Raw genomic sequence first — 18,606 nt, 5'->3', positions numbered from 1 at the left:
GCTGAGTACATAGTTAAAATGCACATTTTTTTTTTCACACTAACGTCTACTGGGTTGAAGATTTACAATTCGTTTATGTCTATACATGGCATTTCGAAGTTCTTCGGCCGCCGGGTGTCGTTGTCCTCGGGTCGGGTGCCGTCGTCTGTTGACGAACGAACTGGCGTTCCCGTCGGCGAACCGCCCGACCCGCCGGGGCTATAGGTAGTTAGCTGTTAGCGGCATCGCATCTACGGAGCACGGTACGGAGTCGAAATCTGATACACGGACACCATCTTGGCCCGAATCCCGGGCCCGGCGGCTCTCGATCTGTTGACCGAACAGACTACGTACGAATAGGTTGACTTGACGCTGACGGGTTCCCGCCGTAAACCAATTTGAATTCCGACAAAAAGAGGAGGAGACTTCCTCCTACACTGCAGTGAGTAGTGTAGTTAGTGTACAGTGGTTAATAAGGGGCTAGATACTATGTCGATACTTTTACTTACCAACCCCACCACCCGATGTCCTTCTAGACCCTGAGAACGCCGAGAAGTTGAACCCCTCAAAAACTGACAACACATCGGGGTTGGCGGCTACGGGGGAATTGGGGATGGGGTCTGATGAGCGGGCATGGGAACATTTTTTTGGTCATATGGTCGATATGTATGGGAATTTCCTCTTCCCTGCGGATCATGGATAAAATCTGGATGTCGCCATTAATGGACAACCAGGGCAAAGTAGGATATCGCCAACTGGACGGTGGATGGGGAATGTATCTTTTACTTCTCCATAATGGAGTTTTCTTTCCCCCGGTCCTACTCGACTAGGAGTCCATATATTCATCTGTCCGATGTGCCGGTACACTACAGTTCGGGCCTTTCTCGAGTCCAGAGTCTTGGGAGTTCTTGTTGCAGGTTCGTGGCTCCATTCGAGATCCTGACATTCGAGATCCCGAAGACCCTAGTTAGTGTGTGTAGTGTACACTACACTAGAACTACAGACATCTGATAGACAAACATGCCATGCCATGCTGCGGTGCCACTGGATAACATCCGTCATCTCCGTCTCCGTCTCCGTCTCCGTCTCCGTCTTTTCGGGGTTGACGGCAACATTCGGGGAGTGGAGTGTTGAATTTTGTTACCGCTGGTTTGAGAGACGATCATCACCTTCTCGTTCGATACTACACGTGTAGTTACAAGACAGCTCCAACAGCGGTGTTCTCCAGCTCTAGAGTTAGTCACGTTGTCTTGTGCCAGTCAGTCTGGAGAGAGGCGGTCTTTAAAAGTGGTTCCTCCTGGCCATCTCGGTCATCTAGTGTATCTGTAAGTGTGGGGAGAGACGGAAAAAGAGGTCATAACGTATCAGGTTTTTTTGCACGCGGAATGCAGTGACCGGGTGTCTTTGGACGTCTGGACTCAACTTGGACCCCTTCTTTCCGGAGACAAATTGCACGGGTGTTCCTGGAGTGAGGAGACTTACGTACCGCCGCCGTCTGACCAACACGTTGCCGCACTCTCCGTCCGCCTCTTCCAGGCTTTGACCTAACAATGATGACGCCCTGAGCCCCCGCCCGCCCAGTCTTGCCAGTTATTGTTGCTGCCCTTGTTGTTGTTGCCATCTTCGGGTCCGGGACTCGGTCACTGCACCCGGACGTTGCAAGCGCGGATCACCTATTGTTGAGCAGTACCTAACATACATCCATAGTAGACAGGTAGGGAGACCTTCCTGATGATGGGACAGGATCCCTGCCATTCTCAAACAAGCGGGCTTTGCACGGTGCAGTGACATGGAGAAACGGGACCCTAGAAAGCGGATGTCGAGGAACCACTTTCCAGCAAGCACTCAATGTAGGCGCTCCACTTGGGAGCCAGCGCCCGATCCGCCCCGGCCAGGGCACTGGACCTGCGCTCTTCCGCCATCCACCTTGCACTGCGCCGGGCATCCACCATCCACGCTGCTTCCCCTTACGCAAGCCGCACCAACCTGAAGTACCTAATCCCAAGGCGGCCCCTTGGACACCTCAGACACAGTCCACGCATATTGTCCTCCTTGATTCTTTCCATCATTAGGTTGCTTCTCCCTTGTTAAACTCCTGTCAAAAGTCAAACAAACCCTCAACGACGACCCGGTTCCGACCTTGTGAGATAGAAGTGGTTCCAGTCCAGGCGACTCCCTTTTCTCCCGCACCAACACCCGACTCTACACTAGAACTGAATCATCTCATCCGACCGCTGTCTGCTGTCGTCGTCGACGTTGTCCAGGTTCACAGACAGACACCTTGGCGGCCAGCCCAGCCCACACTCTCCACTAACAAACAACCCGCCTTTCTTTCGTCCGACCTCCGCGACCGCAACCCATGCGACTCCTATAACGATCGATATCTAATCTCGATTTCTGTTTGCCTTGGTCTTACGGACATCCGTTAGGCACACCGACGCACTGCCTTGTTCCGTGTGTCGAGGAGTCGGAAAAGGGGTTGCCGCAAACCGATTCGTGATTCACACCAAACCACATTGCCGACTAGTGTATCCAACTTTCGTTACCCTCGGTAAACCATCGACCTCGACTTTGCAACCGCTGCCGGACTTGGAATATCAACAGTACACTACACTTGTCAGGCAGTCGAAGTCCCGAAAGTCTTGACTGCGATCCGGTAACCGCTTCTGAGCCCCAGTACATCTGTTGGCTGGGCATCACGACTTGCGCCCTCGACTAAGCACGAGGATCCATCAGTTACTTCGACACATAGCGTGGGACATACGCACATCGTCATCATGTCGCTGCCGTACGGAAAGCATCAGAGTATCTCTGAAAGGAGAGGCAGTGTCCTCGGGGAAGAGTTGTCGCTCAACACACACAGCGCCAAACTGGCGCAACAACATCGCCCACAACCGCCATTAACACCATTAGGCATGAACCCTTCGGCCGACTTCAATCAACAACTCTCAGCCGGCTCACCGCCACCACCTCCCACCCCGGCCGCATCTCCCGGTCCATCACAAACCCAGCCGGACTGGAGTAACACGGAAGACGATGAAAGCATAGTCTTGTCCATAATGCGGGAGAATTTCCTCAAGGCTACCACACCAGAGAAAAAGCGAATACTCGAGGACATTGTGAATATGTGCAACAGCCAACAGCTGAGCTTTATTCTTCAGCTTGTCAGCCCGCGTTTGAAAAAGGACCCAATGATGATCCTGCCCGATGAATTGTGTTTAAGAGTAAGTCCTGTGTTTGTCCTTTCGGGTGTATAGCCAGTTTGTTAACCCCCAGGTCAGGTTCTGTCATTTATCGACGACCCCAGGGACCTTGCAAGAGCTTCTCAGGTGTCCCGCAGGTGGCGGGACCTGGTGAGCGATGACATGACATGGAAAAACTTGTGTTTGAAGCACGACTATCAGCGTAGGCTATCTGAGGTACAGACTTCGATGCAGTACTCCAATTTCCTGCGGCCAGACCCGCCGAGCAGCTTTTACCAGCCCTACAGCGCCCCCGCGACCTCAGTTACTTTTGACGACGCAATGAGCCTGCGGAGGCCCAGGTCATACAAGTCGCACTTCAAACAACGATATCTCGTGGACGCCGCCTGGAGGACAGGGGGACGCAACATTACAAAAAACATTACCCAGGAAGGCGGTGTAGTCACTAGCCTCCATCTTACCAAGAAGTACATCATTGTAGCTCTCGACAACACCAAGATTCATGTCTTCGACACGGAAGGAAACGAACTACGAACACTCAGGGGCCATATGATGGGTGTCTGGGCTATGGTTCCTTGGGACGACGTCTTGGTCAGTGGTGGCTGTGACAGAGATGTTCGTGTGTGGGATTTGACCACGGGGTAAGTTACACCAGTTCCTCTTTTCAACCAGTATCAGGACGTTCTGCTGACACATGCACCCAGTGTCTGCATGCATACACTCCGTGGACATACCTCCACCGTCAGATGCCTCAAGATGTCGGATGCGAACACTGCCATCTCCGGATCTAGGGATACGACCCTCAGAGTCTGGGATATCAGGAACGGAGTGTGCCGAAACGTGCTCGTCGGTCACCAAGCTAGTGTGAGGTGTTTGGAGATCCATGGCGACATTGTTGTTTCGGGAAGTTACGACACCACCGCCAAGGTCTGGAGTATTTCGGAGGGCCGCTGCCTACATACACTTTCGGGTCACTATAGCCAGATTTACGCGATCGCATTTGATGGCTACCGTGTGGCAACTGGAAGTCTGGACACCAGCGTGAGGATCTGGAACGCCGCTACCGGGTAAGTTTTACTGCTCGCCTTTTTCCCTCCCTACTCGCATGCTCTTGTATTGACACCGAGTCTAGTGAATGCCAAGCGGTTCTACAAGGTCACACGTCTTTGGTCGGACAACTGCAAATGCGTGGTGGCACCCTCGTCACCGGTGGTAGTGATGGCTCGGTCAGAGTCTGGTCGTTGGAGAAAATGTGCCCTATCCATCGCCTTGCGGCTCACGATAATAGCGTCACAAGCTTGCAGTTTGACGACACGCGGATTGTCAGTGGTGGCAGTGATGGACGGGTTAAGGTCTGGGATCTCAAGACTGGCCAGCTTGTCCGCGAGCTTATCTCCCAGGGAGAGGCTGTTTGGCGTGTTGCCTTTGAGGCTGAAAAATGCGTGGCAATGGCGCTGAGGAACAGCAGGACAGTTATGGAGGTGAGAAATCGCGATAACCCGGTGAAATCTGTTGTTTGGCTGCTAACCAAAATAATGATAGGTCTGGTCCTTCTCTCCTCCCGAAGACGTTTTTCTCGATCGACACGAGCGACAGCCATTCACCCTCACGCCGCGACCGACTATCGAAGCACCCGTTCCCGAAAGACCGTCCAGTGCGGTGGGTGATAGCCTGATAGGAAACGGAATGCAGGACGTGGATATGCCCGATGCTGGCCCTGCCACGGCTCCTCTTCGACCAAACGCATCGTTCTTTCAAGCATCCAGGGGGGCTTGAAATTAAAGAGGAGGGGACCCACACACCTTTCGGGCACAGTATATCATCGGCAATCATCGCTGGGGGATATCAACGAGCCTAACTCGATAGGTCATCCGTGACGTGTTGCCAAACGTCTGGGAAGAAGCCAACTCGAGAATTGGATGTTAGGACAGATCTCGACCACCAGAAATTTCTCTACTCACACAACGACACAACCCATCGCCTTTAATATACTCAACGATACAATTCAGCGCATTGGTTGGCGAAAGTCGGATGAATCAAAGACAATCGGAGAGCGCACCTAAGTAGCGCGCGACGCCAGTACAGCCTACCGAGGTTGTTGACGTGACGGCAAACCTACGATCACCGGGCGCGAATCCCCGCAGGGAGCATTGCTATGGCGTTGACACACACTTGAGGTTTTCAAAGTACACACACACCCACACACACTCGCATTCGGACAGGCAGACAACGGACTCAGCATTTACTTTTTTTTTCTTATTTTTGTTTTTATCCCGTCTTCTCACTTGCTATTTATATCTTTGTCGGAAACGCAGCTGGAGGACAGACAGACGGATAGTCAGGCAGGCAAGCAGACAGACGATCCATGGACAGCATTGGATTTGGGAACAGTACAAATACACTTTGTTCAGGAACTCTGAATGCATTATCACGATACACTACTGCAACCGGACTATGAAAGACACTGAAAGAGACGGACACCGTCAGTTAACAATGCCTCAACTATCTTATATCTGCCTGTTTTTTATCGCTACAATTATGCATGTCATATTCGAGTTGGAACCCACAATTATTGTGCCAGAGCCATGCCTTATTGCAAGATAGGATACTATACCCACCCACTACTTGTCTATATATCCATTCATTCATCCATCGCTAAATATAGGCAGTTCGGACTTTGATGTTGCTGTCAAGGTATAGATAGTAATTGGATTATTGCGAGTCTTTCCAAAGAGGAGTAGAGAGTTCTGTAGCTAGAAATTAATGAAACAGCTCACAGGATGGATTGTTAGTCTCATCATTCGTCTGCAACTGATTGACACAGTCGTGATATTATTATTATTATTATTATTATTATTATTATTATTATTATTATTATTATTATTATTATTATTATTATTATTATTATTATTATTATTATTATTATTATTATTATTATTATTATTATTATTATTATTATTATTATTATTATTATTATTATTATTATTATTATTATTATTATTATTATTATTATTATTATTATTATTATTATTATTATTATTATTATTATTATTATTATTATTATTATTATTATTATTGTTATTATCATTATTATTCTTATTCTTTCAGTAGTGATGATGGATGATGATTCAAACGTCGCCGAACCGGGACCCAAGACTGTCGTGCCTTTGCCCTGGACCCTTGGCGTCATTGATATGCTTGACTGGAGACTGTTATGACGATGAGGAGGCTATTCGCAATTCGAGTCCATGCCGGAAGTGCACGTTAGAGGATGTCAACATAGTATAGAATCCCCTACATACCAAGACAGAACGACCATGTTGATTACTCATACCTGCATGCCACGCTCATCGTTTAAACTGTAGTGTGTGTAAGAAAACTGATAAGCAATCATGCCCGATTGAGTTTAGAGTTCGTTCAGTTCGTGAGGCAAAGCGGCGGCGGCGGCACTGCGGTGCGGTCTGCGACGGCGGCGGTTGTTTGGGTGGGGCATTCCGGAATGTCTAAGCTCTAAGGACCCGGACTCCAGTTTTGATGGGGTTCGTGATGGAGCCGAGGGGGGATGACGGCAAACTCAAGGGCTCGAACCTGAAGCCTCGAACGGCGAAGTTGGACCGGCAACTAACTGCCCCGTTGTACGGGTAGTGACCGGTGATATGCCGTTGAAGCGATGAACGAAAACATAGATAGTGTAATATCATCCCTCAGCTGGCCGAAACAAATTTAACAAGACCTTTGACCGTGATGATGGAGGTCAAAAGGGTCTCATATAATTTGTCATTTGTCGTTGCCCGGCGATGATATCTCCAACAAACTTTCAATCGTTGTTCCCCCACCTGATCCCTGCCCCCTGCTAAACTCAGTTAGTGCGTGCTAAGCTTCTTGCTCAACACACTCGTTCGCCTCGCCCCCCTGTCTGTGGACTGTGGACTTTTTCCGACGTTCCTTGCCCCCTTCCCCTCCATTCCCCTTCCTCCAAAGCTAGGTCTTCGACCGCGAGAGGGAGATCCATCTAACTTTTTTTGACAGCGCCAAATTGGAGCTCCGGAGAACGACCGCAGGTACCATGAACCCTTGTTGGATGTTTCTATCGCGCCAGTAAGATACCTGCCATGTCGCTTCTCTAATATCAAGCGGACAGAGACGGGAGCTCTTGTAGTGAAGAGTACACTTGGAGGACCTGCCAGAAAAAACCCCCGGGCCACAGCGTACTGTAACACACGTACCCGACGCTACCCTTATCGGCGCTGGTGCCCTCGCTGTGAGCCGTTCTCCAATTGTTCCCTGACTGTGCTGCGTGCGCCTGTGGTGCACACCTGCCCTGCCCGCACCCAGTCCTGCCCTGCCGCTGCCGCCCCTGCCCGCTGGCTCGCCCGCCTACCCCATCGGAGCCCATCAATCAATTCGTGACCCTTCCACACTCCCAAGGATTTTCAGTTTGCCAGTTTGCTTTTGTTGCTCAGTCGTCCCGTCGTCTCGTCCGTCCCTCACTCTGCACTCGCCCATCTCCGCTTCTTTCCCGTCTCCGTCATTCACCCCCAACTTTTCCCTTTTGCAACGTAATTCCCAGAGAAGAGAGAGACAAAACATAATCCAAAATGTTTTCTCGCGCAGCCCGGTTATCGACGAGGGTAGCGGCGCCCATCCGCGCCCGTGTTGCTGCTCCTGCTCCCCGTTTCGTTATTCCCTCGATCGCCGCTAGGAGGTCCGTCACCACCAATGCTGCTTCGGCCCAGCTCGAGAAGCCCCTCCCAGAGGTACGTTTTGTTTACTTTTCCATGATATGTCGTTTGCTGTGGGTTTCGATGGTTTTGGTGTGGTTGATGATGTTGTTGGAGAAACCAAGACTGGAGGAAAGAAAGACTCCCTACTAGTCATGTCATGTCCCCTCCCTCCCCCATCCCCAAGTCCCAAGTCCCCGTCCACCCCCAAGCAAGACTGAGTCGCGAGTCAAGCAAGTCATGTCCCATGCGAGTCTGTCTACCTTACCGCTTGCTGCCGGACCCGCCGGACCCGCCTTCTTTCTCTTGACGTCAAGTCAATGGAAAACACCAGATGAACACCTTGGTGGTTGCGAAAACATCATCACGTCGTCACCGTCGTTGTTGTCGCTGGAGGTGTTGGGTTCGCGCAGATTTTTGCGCACAACCCCAAAACTGCTACTACTTCTTTTCGCGACTACCACCACCACTCTGAAAATGGGAATATCGATAAGCTTACCATGCAATCTTGCTTCAATCTAGTCGGAAGAGGAGCCCTTCCAGGTCACCCTCAGCGATGAGTCCTTCGAGACCTACCAGCTCGACCCCCCTCCCTATACCCTCGCCGTCACCAAGAAGGAGCTGAAGCAGATGTACTACGACATGGTCGTCGTCAGGTATGCAATCACCAAGTACCACCAGAGCTCCGAGCTTTCCCCATCTCTGCCGATCTCGGCCTCGCATAACAACATGGTATAGCATAGCTAACACCATGCTCTCACATACAGGCAAATGGAGATGGCCGCCGACAGACTGTACAAGGAGAAGAAGATTCGTGGTTTCTGCCATCTGTCCGTTGGTCAGGAGGCCGTTGCCGTCGGTATCGAGCACGCGATCCAGAAGACTGACGACGTCATCACCTCCTACCGCTGCCACGGCTTCGCCTACATGCGCGGCGGCACTGTCCGCTCCATCATCGGCGAGCTTCTCGGTCGCCGTGAGGGTATCGCCTACGGCAAGGGTGGTTCCATGCACATGTTCACCAAGGGCTTCTACGGCGGTAACGGTATCGTCGGTGCTCAGGTCGCCGTCGGTGCCGGTCTTGCTTTCGCCCAGAAGTACACTGGCGGCAAGAAGGCTTCCATCATCCTCTACGGTAGGCGCTCCTCTCGGTGATAGGAAACAACGTTGGGAATTCGGAAGGCTAATCCAGTGTTATAGGTGATGGTGCCTCCAACCAGGGTCAGGTCTTTGAGTCTTTCAACATGGCCAAGCTCTGGAACCTCCCTGCCCTTTTCGGTTGCGAAAGTAAGTTGCTCACGTTCCATGATCTGGTGGATTCTTACTGACGTGTGTAATCGTGCAGACAACAAGTATGGTATGGGTACCTCTGCCGCCCGCTCCTCGGCCCTGACCGAATACTACAAGCGTGGCCAGTACATCCCCGGTCTCAAGGTCAACGGCATGGACGTCCTCGCCGTCAAGGCCGCCGTCGCCTACGGTAAGGAGTGGACCAACAACGACAACGGTCCTCTCGTCCTCGAGTACGTCACCTACCGTTATGGTGGTCACTCCATGTCCGACCCCGGCACCACCTACCGTACCCGTGAGGAGATTCAGCGCATGCGCTCCACCAACGACCCCATTGCCGGTCTCAAGCAGCACATTCTCGAGTGGGGTGTCGCTACCGAGGAGGAGCTCAAGGGTCTTGACAAGGAGGCTCGCGCCCACGTCAACGAGGAGGTTGCCGCCGCCGAGGCCATGGCTCCCCCTGAGGCCAACCAGCAGATTCTCTTTGAGGATATCTACGTCAAGGGTACTGAGCCCGACTTCATTCGTGGCCGTACCCCTGATGAGCTTTTCTACTTCAAGAACTAAAAAAAAAGTTAAAACTGGGTAGAGAGGCAGGCAGGAAGGCAGTAATGACAAATTAGATGGGGTTTTTAAAGTTTACAACCAGAACTTGTCTTTTTCTCTTGATGCATGCAACGAAAACAAAATATGGTGCAGGCGTGGCGTCCGTCTACGTCGGTCATCATGGTTGCGGGTTTTCTTCCTTTTTCCTCGTATAATAAACATATCTGCGTAGCGCAAAACAGTCACAAACACAACCACATACATCTAGACATGTTAAGGGGAGGGGAGCGAAAGGCGGGTTATGGAATTGGATTTCTTGAAAAGAGCAGTGTTGTTTCTTCAGCTGAGCGATATGAGTGAGGTCCGATATCGTATCGCAAGCGATGCCCCCGCCCAGCCTCAAAAATCCAGCCCTGTCATATCAAGTCAGATTCTCTCACAGCCCAACATTTTTGAGCTGTTGGAGATTTGGAGATCGGATTTGATGGGCGCGGAGCTTGGCGCTACGTTGCGACGGTACCCCAAATTTGTCCCGCACCGCAAGGGGCCCCTGGCTGTCATCTGTGCGTTAGCTTGCCCTATCAGTCTATGCTAGCGTCTGTAAGGTGATCTAAAATCATAGATCATGGAGCCAGCCGTTGCAGCCCATGTGACCGCGACACTTCTCGCGACTGTTGCCTGCGGAAAAAGAGCAGGGGGTCGCGTTAAGGAAAGAAGGCGCGTCACGTCAATGTCCACTTTAAAAGGGTAGCACGGCGGAAGGGACGACACGACACGGACGACACGGGCGATAACGACACGCGAGACAGGCGGCAGGAACGACGGGGATCACAACAGGCAGCAAGAACAGCCAGGCAGCAGACCCCATTTATCGATAAGTGGTGTGTGACACTGAACGAAAAGAGCTACCAATTGGCGGGTATAAAAGAATACGATACACGGAAAAGAAAGGATTGAAAAGGGCAAGAAGAACGGACGGAAGTTTCGACAAAATCCAACCTGGCGCCCAGACAACTTTTCCCTTTGCTTTCTGCAAGCAAGGGAGCTTGGAGTTTGAGTGCTTCTCCTGCGATTGCGATTGCGATTGCGACGAGAACAACTTCGGCAATAACGAGAACCACCAGTTTTTCGACATTGGCAACATCAACATCACCACTTGCAAACGTTGCGACGAAAGCGAAGACGAAGACAATTCAAATCCACCCCCAGCGACTTATCGCATCGCTTAGTCGACTAAGTCTCAACTCGAACTCGAACTCGAACTCGACGAACTCCGGAGCCGATTTACTATCTGGTCTGGGAATAGGAGGAAGAAGAAGAAACTACGCTAGTTACGCTTTATTCGACACGAACAACACCCACCACACAGGCACGATGCCTCCCAAGCAACAGCAGACGTTGGGGTACGTTAAGGACAAACCGAGGGGAGGGAGGCAGACTACGTTGGGGTTAGTTTGGGTGTAACGAATGGATCGATTGAACACTGTGTTTTTGGAAACAGTTTTTGGGAACAAATCTGCACCAAATTGGAAACAGCTTTGGAACCAAATTTTGATGCCAGTTTGGAAGCCAATTTTGGAAACAATTTCGGGACCAGCATTGGAAGCAAAAATGTTTTGGAAACAATATTCGATCTTGGTTACGCGTTACTACCACCCTTTTGGAGTCTTCTTTCCACCTTCTCCCCTTCCTCTTCTACCTGAGATATCAAACGGGAAAGATGCTAACGAGATAACAACCATTGCAGGAAGTTCTTCGGCAAGAAAGACGCCCCCTCATCGGACGGCAAGCAGCAGACGAAGCTGTCCTTTGGCACGAAAGCGATTACTACCTCGAAGAAGGAAGAGACCAACAAGGATGAGAGCAGTGAAGATGCTGGACACGAAGAGGTAGAGAAGAAGGTGGAGGAGATGAAGCTCAAGGATAAGAGTCCTGCAAAGACGGGGAGGGGGAGAGGTAGGCCTCCGACCAAGGGGAAGGAGGTTGCTAAGGAGGCAGCAAAGGAGGAGGAGGATGAGGACGTGATGGAGGTCGTGGAGGAGGTGAAGGAGGAGACAGGTGAGTTGCATCTTTGGAAGTGATGTTAGTAGTAGAATGGTGGCTAATAACTGGCACGAAACAGATAACAAGAAGAAGAGGTCACGATCACCGACGACCAAAAGCCCCAAGTCGAAGAAGGCCAAGACCGAGGATGACACAGAGGACGTTGTTGCGCCTGTCAGCAAGCGGTTGAGGAGAGGTCGCAAGGTGGTTGAGGATGACGAGGACGAGATCATGGAGGATGTCCCTGCTTCTTCTGCGCCGGTAAAGGAGGAGAAGAAGAAGGCCGCTTCGCCCAAGCCTGCACGAAAAAAGAAGAGCCCATCTCCCGCACCGGTAGAGAAGGTTGATGATGAGGAAGCCTCTTCAGCATCGGCATCCGAAATCGAAGCCGAAGAGGAAGAGGTAGACGAGGACGAAAAGACCGAGGCAGTCGCCAAAAAGGCTCGCAAGGTCATCCAGACCACACTCACAACCAAGGTTAAGGACCCCTTCCCGGACTGGAAGGCCGGCGAGCCTGTTCCCTACGCCGCCCTCTGCACGACGTTTTCACTTATCGAGCAGACACGCAAGAGGTTGCTCATCATGGAGTACTGCTCTCTTTTCCTGCGCCAAGTCCTCCGTCTCACGCCCGACGATCTGCTGCCCACCGTACTGCTCATGATCAACAAGCTTGCCCCTGATTATGCGGGTATTGAGCTGGGCATTGGTGAGTCGCTTATCATGAAGGCTATCGGCGAGACCACGGGCCGCAGTGTTGCTGTTATCAAGAATGACCAGAAGGAGATTGGTGACCTTGGTCTGGTGGCTGTCAAGTCGAGGTCGAAGCAGCCGACTATGTTCAAGCCTAAGCCGTTGACTATTCGCGGTGTGCATAAGGGTCTGATGGATATCGCTACGACCATGACGGGCACGGGCGCCCAGCAGAAGAAGGTGGACGGTATCAAGAAGCTTTTGTCGGCTGCCGATGCGAATTCAACCGGAAAGGTGGACATCATCAAAGAGAAGGGCGGGCCGAGCGAGGCCAAGTTCATCGTCCGCTTCCTGGAGGGTAAGCTGCGGTTGGGACTGGCAGAGAAATCCGTCATCGTCTCGTTGGCGCAAGCCATGATCGCACACGAGTTTGCGCAAAAGGGTAAAGTACCAAGCGAATCCGACTTCAGCAAGGCCGAGTCCATCCTCAAGACCGTCTACAGCGAACTGCCCAGTTACAACGTCATCATCCCCGCCATGTTGCAACACGGCATCATGAACCTCCGCGACCACTGCAAGCTGCGTCCCGGTGTGCCGCTCAAGCCCATGTTGGCTAACCCGACAAAGGCCATCACTGAAGTGCTCGACCGCTTCGAGGGCCAGACGTTCACGTGCGAGTACAAGTACGACGGCGAGAGAGCGCAGATTCATTATGTTGCCAAGGACGCGCCCAAGAGCGATGGTGACCTCAGCCAGGTCGCTAGCAAGGAGACCGGTAAGGGCGTCGCGGCTATTTTCTCGAGAAACTCGGAGGATTTGTCGCAAAAGTACCCGGATGTGCTCGCCAAGTTGCCGACGTGGGTCAAAGAAGGCACCAAGAGTTTTGTGCTGGACTGCGAGTCCGTGGCGTGGGACACGGTCGAGAAGAAGGTGTTGCCGTTCCAACAGCTGATGACACGCAAGAAGAAGGATGTCAAGCTGGAGGATGTCAAAGTCAAGGTGTGCGTGTTTGCTTTTGACTTGTTGTATCTGAACGGTCAGGCGGTTGTGGAAAAGTCGCTGAGGGAGAGGAGGGAGTTGTTGAGGAGTGCGTTTAAGCCTGTGGAGGGCGAGTTCTCGTTTGCGACCAGCATGGATGGCCAGGAGCTGGATGAGATTCAGATGTTCCTGGATGAGTCCGTCAAGGCGAGTTGCGAGGGGTTGATGGTCAAGATGTTGGATGGCGCGGAGAGTGGGTATGAGCCGTCGAAGAGGAGTCGGAATTGGTTGAAGGTTTGTTTTCCCCTTTTTTCCTCACCTTGATGATTGTAGAAGTGGAAGCTAATGCGCCAAACAAACAGATCAAAAAAGACTACCTAGCCGGCATAGGCGACTCGCTCGACCTCGTCGTTCTCGGCGCCTACCACGGCAAAGGCAAGCGTACCTCTGTCTTCGGCGCCTTCCTTTTAGCCTGCTATAACCCCAACTCCGACACCTACGAAACCGTCTGCAACATCGGCACCGGCTTCTCGGACGAAGTCCTCCAAGAGCTTCACGCTTCCCTATCCCCCATCATCATCGACCGGCCCAAGCCCTTTTACGCGCACTCCTCGGGCGGGCAGCACCAGCCGGACGTCTGGTTCGAGCCGAAGTACGTGTGGGAAGTCAAGACGGCCGATCTGACGCTTAGTCCGAGGTATAAGGCGGGCATGAAGGAGGGCGTGGATCCGGCTGGCGAGAAGGGTATTTCTCTCAGGTTTCCGAGGTTTATCAAGGTCAGAGAGGATAAGAAGGCGGATGAGGCGACGACGAGCAGGATGGTGGCTGAGATGTATAGGAAGCAGGAGAGCGTGGGGAAGAGTAAGGGGCCGGCTGTTGATGATGATTTTGAGTATTAGTTAGAGAGTGGTGAAAAGAGAGGTGTTCGTTACGTGGGACACGATGCAAGAGAGAAGAGGTTTTGCAAGGTTTGACGTCTGCGGCTGGTGAGATGTCAGAGGGCTTCAAATGTGGAGAAGATGTGTTTGACCCGTCGAGCCTTCTTCGAAATCATGTAGCCGGATGTACCTCTTCCCACTTTGCTCTGATCATTTGATTTTTTGATTTTTTTTTTCCCTTCCCATTGCTCCTTCCAAGTTTGTTAATCACAGGAAGGTAGTCCACGCCCTGAGTGGTTGTGGACGAGGATTGTTTGTCCCTCCGTCGAGCCTTCTTCATAATCATGTAGCCAACTGGACATCCCCACTTTCCTCGTTCGATGTTCTGACTTTTTTCCCTGTTGCTCCTTCTGTGTTTGTCAGTCACAAGCAGCTCGCGCCCAAACTGGGCAGATGGCCCACCTACTCACTTCTTGTTATTAAGCGGGAGTTTGGGAAGGCGTGATGTGCGGTTGGATTGGAAGGCTCGGGGGTAATTGCAGGTATCTGTACACTGGGTATCGTGGTGTTCCCTTCTACAACCGGTACGTTCCTCGATGTTTCTTCCACTCAATGAAAGATCGTTCCGCCGCCTTTCCCCCCAAAAAGCCTTCATTCTGTGGCGTCCGCTCCTACATTTTAGGCTTCTTACCCTTTTTTATTTCTTGTCATCAAGCCATCTCGTTTTTTTCTTCGAAAATCACCCCAAGAGCCCGGCCCATCCCCGGATTTGCAAGCTCAGCTTTCCTCCCCAAGTTGCAACGACAACAGATGGGATAGCATCCCCACGGGAACGGCCATTCGCAATGCCAAGCGGAGCTCAAACAGGGCGGCTCAGCGCGGGCGTGGCACCGTTACCCACCAGTCGATCGCCGAGCTCGCAATTGTCGATGTCGCTTTGTGGTGGCAGGGTGTATAAGGCTACGGGTCTACAACTTAATGCTGGTTTGTTTGATTGCTTGGTACTCAAGGTATGTATCTATTCCAAACTGCCCTAGACCTTACAAGTATAAAATGAATGGCCAAGTATGGGTCAAAAAAGGGATTAACGAGGTTAAATTTGGCATTTGGGATCTCTATACAACAAATCCATGGTAAGATCAGCATTCAATCATGAAACGAACCAAAACTAATTAGATTTAAAAAAACGCCTAGGGAAGCTGATCCGAGGTCTTGGCCTCGAACCTAACGAACGAACCAGTATTGGACTGTAGTGCCTTTTCGCAGTCTCTTTTCCCTCACTAGACATATCTGCTAGAGCAGGCCTCAAGTGTGATGTATAACCAAAGCCTGTCTGTCAGGTTGTGGTCGGAAGCCATTGGGCTTTCAATCTAGATAGGTCAGTGTATGTCGGTTACAGGCTGACGCACTCAAGCAGATCTTGGCCGCCGCTGGCCGATGTTCTTTTAGGCCTTTCTCCCTTCTCCCTTTTTTCGGTGCAAAAATCGACTCTGCTTGCGGCCACTCATTTTACCAGTACGAGTTTTGGACCGGTCAAACGCAGCCCGACACCCCACCGGTGCCCGAAGGGGGAGACTGTTCTGTGACCCTATCGGGTAAGTATATCCATCACACTATAAGTTACAGACGACGTTTCCCGCATGGTTGTCTAGCAAAGCCTTGCCTCTTTCCTACATGTTGGATATGCGGTGGTTTGCACTCCCTTTCAGTTGGGCGGTGACTATCCGGTGACCTACCTTGCCCTACCAATTGATATAAAGTGTAAAATGCATCTTAAGACTCGCTCAGCCCGCTCAAACAGCTTCACGTCTATCTTACCATAATTTTCTTTGCCCATTACTGCAGAGAGTGGGGATAGGCTTGTTATGAAAGCCACGTCGCACCAGAACTCATATGTGCGGGCGAGATCATAACTAACACATAGCTCTATAAGTCTATTGGGCACAAGTTGAAGTCGCACACCCCCCACCTCATATCCCCTTCACCTTCCCCCAAAAATTTTTTTCTAAATTGGCTCCGGCTAATTAGAGGATGTCTTTCGAGAATAAACTAACTAGGATTGGGTATCTCGAATAGTCGCTAAAATCCGCAACATCCCGGGACCCTTTGCGGCTAGACGGTAAGTCATCATGCCGAACTGAGCCGCTGTCGCAAACCGAGTCCCTGCCGAATAGAAAGTCCAGCCCAAGGGATTCGTCATCAAAAGCACCATCAATCTGCTTGAGTTCCTCTTGATTCATAATTTTAACCAATGACCTGGCTTGTAAATATTGCTGATAAGCAGTGTAGGCAATCTGCTTCGCGGTTAGCAACAGCCATTTCAACCATAGAGGTACAGGTACCCTTCGGGAGAGAAGGGCTCAAACCCATAGCTGAAATATCAATGCACCGTCAAGTACCCGTGAAGGGAGGGGTGCTGGCGTGGGGAAGGCAGAAATAACAAATGTGTGAGGAACACAAAGAGATGTTTCCTTTCCATTGGCAGATATCCGGAAAAGGTTACGGGCATATATGCCTTGTACCCGTCGCATACCCTAGGGCCAACTCATCGGGAAGCCGTTGCTTCGGAATTGGTATTGACGCCCGTGAGATATTGAGAGAAGAGACTGTGCTGGATAGATGCGATAGAGAGAGACATGAATACAACTTACCAGTTCTGGACTCAACAGACTAAGCATCAACCACCCAATCTTACGCATCAGTTGTTTGCCAGCTGACTCATTGTGTTCAGGAACATTCAGATGAACTGCGGTCCATACACAGAGACCAAGCGTGACAACACAGACGGACAGAATATCGTAGGTCCCTCGTCGATCGGGTTCCGGCACCCAGTTCGGATCGGAAGAGTTGGTGAAAGTGTAGCCGAAAATTTCAAGCCCCATTCGGAGTTACGGTGGAAATTTTTGGTTAAAGAAGACCATTCTCGCTGCTTCCTTTTTGGAGAAGTTGAGCCACTCCAAGACCTTGAAGGGGTGGTTGGTGTCTTTATAGATCACACAAGCAAACTGTTTTAGGGTTCGGGCAGGACTGTAGTTGAAGCTCAAACAGGTCTTTAAGCAAGGACTAACAGTCAGTTATTTCACAGTTTCCTACGGGTCAGTTTGTCTGATACTGTCCTTGACAAAATCAGGTGGTCCACTGGGGTGCAAAGCTTCGACTCAACCGGAGGAGGCAGCTATATCTCGTTGGTCCAGCTTCGATCCAAGCCAGTGTCACCTGAAATCATCCAACAAGTCCCTACCGAGCTTCGTATTCAACTCAATCATTCTGACATCAGAAGATGGCAACTTTCTTTGCTTTGCACAAAGCAAAAATACTACGGCATGATGTCTAAGAACTTTTTGACCGACCGTGCCCGCAACCTACCACGGTTTCGAGATCACGAGGGCTTCTTTTCGCTAGTCATTGGATTTGGAACCATAGGTCTTGTCTACGGCGGGCTGCATTGCGTTGCTTGGAACGCACCGTTTGCGTCTGACGTTGAGCGAATTCTTTGGAGACTTTCGAGCGTCACGATAGCAGCGACTGGAGCATTGGATTCCCTTCCTACTTTCGTGGAAACTTTTTGCTCCCTTCTGGCGCGATTTTGACCGGGTAATGAGGTTTTCTGGCGTCTTTGGGCTTATATCCCCGTTATTCTTTGGGCCACTGGTAATGTTAGCCGATGTACTCATCGGAGTTCTGCGCATATTCCTTTGCCGTCTCCTATTCCAAATATCCTGCGGCTCAGGCTGGAGAGTGCCCCTGCCCAAGATGCTCGCTGAGTCCGAGGATGATAACTGGTGGAATTTTTTTGGAAGGGCGCTAAGCGTACCTATCGCGTTGATATCAGGACTTCTTGCACTCATTCTCAAACTTTCTTTCGACATAGCAATCGTCCTTTTCGGCATACTTTATGCCTTGGCACGGATCTATTTGGTCGTCATCTCCTTCATTAACCTGGCTCATCTATCCGATTCGGCATAGTAGGTCCCTAAATGGACTCGGTATATTCCTCACATCGGATGAAAGCTGGCCTTATCAGAGGAGGGCAGGTCGAGGGCAGATTTTGGGAGGTGGTCTTTTTGTATGAAGCCCCATAAGGCTGGGTTAGCTGGATGAAGATTGGTATCTCGTTTCTCGCAAAAACAACATGCCTTAAGTATATCAGTGGAAGATCAAATGACAGATACTTGAGCCCTTATCATGGATAACTTGATGGGTTGGGTACATAGATAACGCGGTCTGGCCCCGTGAAGGTCGTGCCGCGCAGTAGGGAAACATTAATAATGAATCCCT

General features: G+C 51.0%; 4 protein-coding genes across 4 annotated transcripts; 3 read left to right on the top strand and 1 right to left on the bottom strand.

Annotated features, from left to right (window-relative positions):
- Positions 1 to 1,698: 1,698 nt before the first annotated feature.
- SMAC4_05318 (uncharacterized protein) lies at positions 1,699 to 5,923 on the top strand. The gene is made up of 5 exons (XM_003346375.2): positions 1,699 to 3,203; positions 3,261 to 3,823; positions 3,887 to 4,249; positions 4,315 to 4,663; positions 4,725 to 5,923. Exons 1-5 carry the CDS (start codon positions 2,757 to 2,759, stop codon positions 4,956 to 4,958), a joined length of 1,956 nt encoding a protein of 651 aa, XP_003346423.2. The 5' UTR covers positions 1,699 to 2,756; the 3' UTR covers positions 4,959 to 5,923.
- A 1,107-nt stretch (positions 5,924 to 7,030) lies between these two features.
- On the top strand, positions 7,031 to 10,294 carry SMAC4_05316 (uncharacterized protein). The gene is made up of 6 exons (XM_003346373.2): positions 7,031 to 7,048; positions 7,212 to 7,939; positions 8,426 to 8,559; positions 8,671 to 9,038; positions 9,104 to 9,190; positions 9,249 to 10,294. The coding sequence occupies exons 2-6, from the start codon at positions 7,781 to 7,783 to the stop codon at positions 9,758 to 9,760; spliced, it is 1,260 nt and encodes a 419-aa protein (XP_003346421.2). The 5' UTR covers positions 7,031 to 7,048; positions 7,212 to 7,780; the 3' UTR covers positions 9,761 to 10,294.
- A 271-nt stretch (positions 10,295 to 10,565) lies between these two features.
- Positions 10,566 to 15,056, top strand: SMAC4_05315 (uncharacterized protein). The gene is made up of 4 exons (XM_024655713.2): positions 10,566 to 11,142; positions 11,487 to 11,797; positions 11,862 to 13,744; positions 13,813 to 15,056. Exons 1-4 carry the CDS (start codon positions 11,114 to 11,116, stop codon positions 14,347 to 14,349), a joined length of 2,760 nt encoding a protein of 919 aa, XP_024511556.1. The 5' UTR covers positions 10,566 to 11,113; the 3' UTR covers positions 14,350 to 15,056.
- Positions 15,057 to 16,352: 1,296 nt separating this feature from the next.
- On the bottom strand, positions 16,353 to 17,210 carry SMAC4_13639 (uncharacterized protein; the record flags this gene model as incomplete). Its single annotated transcript, XM_066091518.1, has 2 exons — positions 16,353 to 16,622; positions 16,980 to 17,210. 2 exons carry the CDS (start codon positions 17,208 to 17,210, stop codon positions 16,353 to 16,355), a joined length of 501 nt encoding a protein of 166 aa, XP_065946842.1.
- Between the last annotated feature and the right edge of the window lie 1,396 nt (positions 17,211 to 18,606).

The sequence above is a fragment of the Sordaria macrospora genome, chromosome 4 (assembly GCF_033870435.1).
Source record: "Sordaria macrospora chromosome 4, complete sequence".
In the NCBI taxonomy this organism is placed as follows: domain Eukaryota; kingdom Fungi; phylum Ascomycota; class Sordariomycetes; order Sordariales; family Sordariaceae; genus Sordaria; species Sordaria macrospora.
This window is presented reverse-complemented; position numbering and strand designations above follow the sequence as displayed.

Bases quoted from the DNA above. Each gene is read 5' to 3' on its own strand.
- SMAC4_05318 (XM_003346375.2), top strand. From the start codon at position 2,757: ATGTCGCTGCCGTACGGAAAGCATCAGAGTATCTCTGAAAGGAGAGGC. The intron at 4,250-4,314 runs GTAAGTTTTACT...CACCGAGTCTAG, and splicing joins ATCTGGAACGCCGCTACCGG to TGAATGCCAAGCGGTTCTAC. The intron at 4,664-4,724 runs GTGAGAAATCGC...AAATAATGATAG, and splicing joins ACAGCAGGACAGTTATGGAG to GTCTGGTCCTTCTCTCCTCC.
- SMAC4_05316 (XM_003346373.2), top strand. From the start codon at position 7,781: ATGTTTTCTCGCGCAGCCCGGTTATCGACGAGGGTAGCGGCGCCCATC. The intron at 9,039-9,103 runs GTAGGCGCTCCT...CCAGTGTTATAG, and splicing joins GGCTTCCATCATCCTCTACG to GTGATGGTGCCTCCAACCAG. The intron at 9,191-9,248 runs GTAAGTTGCTCA...GTAATCGTGCAG, and splicing joins TGCCCTTTTCGGTTGCGAAA to ACAACAAGTATGGTATGGGT.
- SMAC4_05315 (XM_024655713.2), top strand. From the start codon at position 11,114: ATGCCTCCCAAGCAACAGCAGACGTTGGG. The intron at 11,143-11,486 runs GTACGTTAAGGA...CAACCATTGCAG, and splicing joins AAGCAACAGCAGACGTTGGG to GAAGTTCTTCGGCAAGAAAG. The intron at 13,745-13,812 runs GTTTGTTTTCCC...CCAAACAAACAG, and splicing joins GGAGTCGGAATTGGTTGAAG to ATCAAAAAAGACTACCTAGC.